Below are 1,368 nucleotides of genomic sequence, written 5' to 3' on the forward strand. Positions count from 1 at the left end.
AAAAAAAAAAAAATAAATTTTTTTTAAAATTTTTTTTTTTTTTTTTTTTTTTTTTTTTTTTTTTTATTCTTCTGCTGCAACATTTACAACAGCTTGGTTAGCAGTTTTCTTAGATTTAGCCTTTTTCTCTTCTCTCTTTTTCTTTTTCTTAACTGCCTTAGCTACACCCTTATAGTAGTCATGGTTAATTTTTTGGAGTTCTTTCTTTTGGATTTGTTTCTGAACTCTCTTTTCCTTTTTATTTTTTGATTTTTCAAGGATACTCTTTCTCATCCTAAGAACAGCCAATGATCTTAATAATTTGTAGGCTGGGTTAAGTCTACATCTTACAGCAAAGTTGGTTAATGAGTTTTTGTTTTGTAATCTCTTTTTGCATGGTTTCTTTCTGGCTAATAAGCTTGCTTGTACTTTGTCGCTGTGTATAATTCTATAGATGTCAGGATTGTGGACAATAGATTTTGGTAAAATATAATTTTTCTTAGTGACTTTTTTCTCATATATCTTTCCATATATAACATCTAATTTTTTAAAAGCACTTTCACTCCATATACACAATCTACCTATAGATCCACCAGGAGCTAATTTTAATAAATTTAATTTGGTAACTTTACATAAATCAACTCCAGGAATATTTCTAAAAGCTTTCTTTACACCATTATCGTTTTCATAAATAATAAGAGGACCATTTCTAATTTTATATTTTCTGTTTCTCATTTTACCTTTTCCTGCTCTAATTTTTTTCGATTTTACTAATCTATTAACTTCATCTTTTAATCCAAGACTAACTAACAAGTTCACAGCTTCTTTAGTTTTAGAAAGAGATTCAATATCATTGCTAACAACTAATGGAACTTCCTTAAGGTGGGATATACGATGACCTCTTGCCAAAACTAATGATGTTACACCGCTAGCTGCAATAGATGAACATACGGCATATCTCTTTTCTTTCAAATTAACTTTCCTTCCCCATCTTCTCCATATTTTTGTTGGGTTAAACATACCACCACCTCTACACATATTTCCAAAAGCACCTTGACCAGCTCTATGAGTACCTCCACCTGGAACTCTTGGAATTCTTGCTACTGCTCTACCAGTACCCCATGATTCAGCCGATGTTTCATATCCAGCACCTAATTTAACAGCATATGGATGCCTCCTATTTTTTGACATATTTGTATATACGCTTTGTATTAAGTCATTTCTAATTGGGGTTTGAAAAACGACTGGTATTTCTACTTCGCCAACGACGTTCTTTCCATTTGTACTATAAACATTTGCAACAGGTCTTATGGTAGCCATTTATAAAAATTTTTTTTTTTTTTTTTTTAAATATATATATATATTTTTTTATATTTTTTTTTTTTTTTT

General features: G+C 29.8%; 1 protein-coding gene across 1 annotated transcript; it reads right to left on the minus strand.

Moving 5' to 3' along the window:
* Window positions 1-63: 63 nt before the first annotated feature.
* On the minus strand, window positions 64-1,299 carry PRSY57_0506300 (60S ribosomal protein L4, putative; the record flags this gene model as incomplete). Its single annotated transcript, XM_012906134.2, has 1 exon — window positions 64-1,299. One exon carries the CDS (start codon window positions 1,297-1,299, stop codon window positions 64-66), a length of 1,236 nt encoding a protein of 411 aa, XP_012761588.1.
* Between the last annotated feature and the right edge of the window lie 69 nt (window positions 1,300-1,368).

This window comes from Plasmodium reichenowi, chromosome 5 (genome assembly GCF_001601855.1).
Source record: "Plasmodium reichenowi strain SY57 chromosome 5, whole genome shotgun sequence".
Taxonomy (NCBI): domain Eukaryota; phylum Apicomplexa; class Aconoidasida; order Haemosporida; family Plasmodiidae; genus Plasmodium; species Plasmodium reichenowi.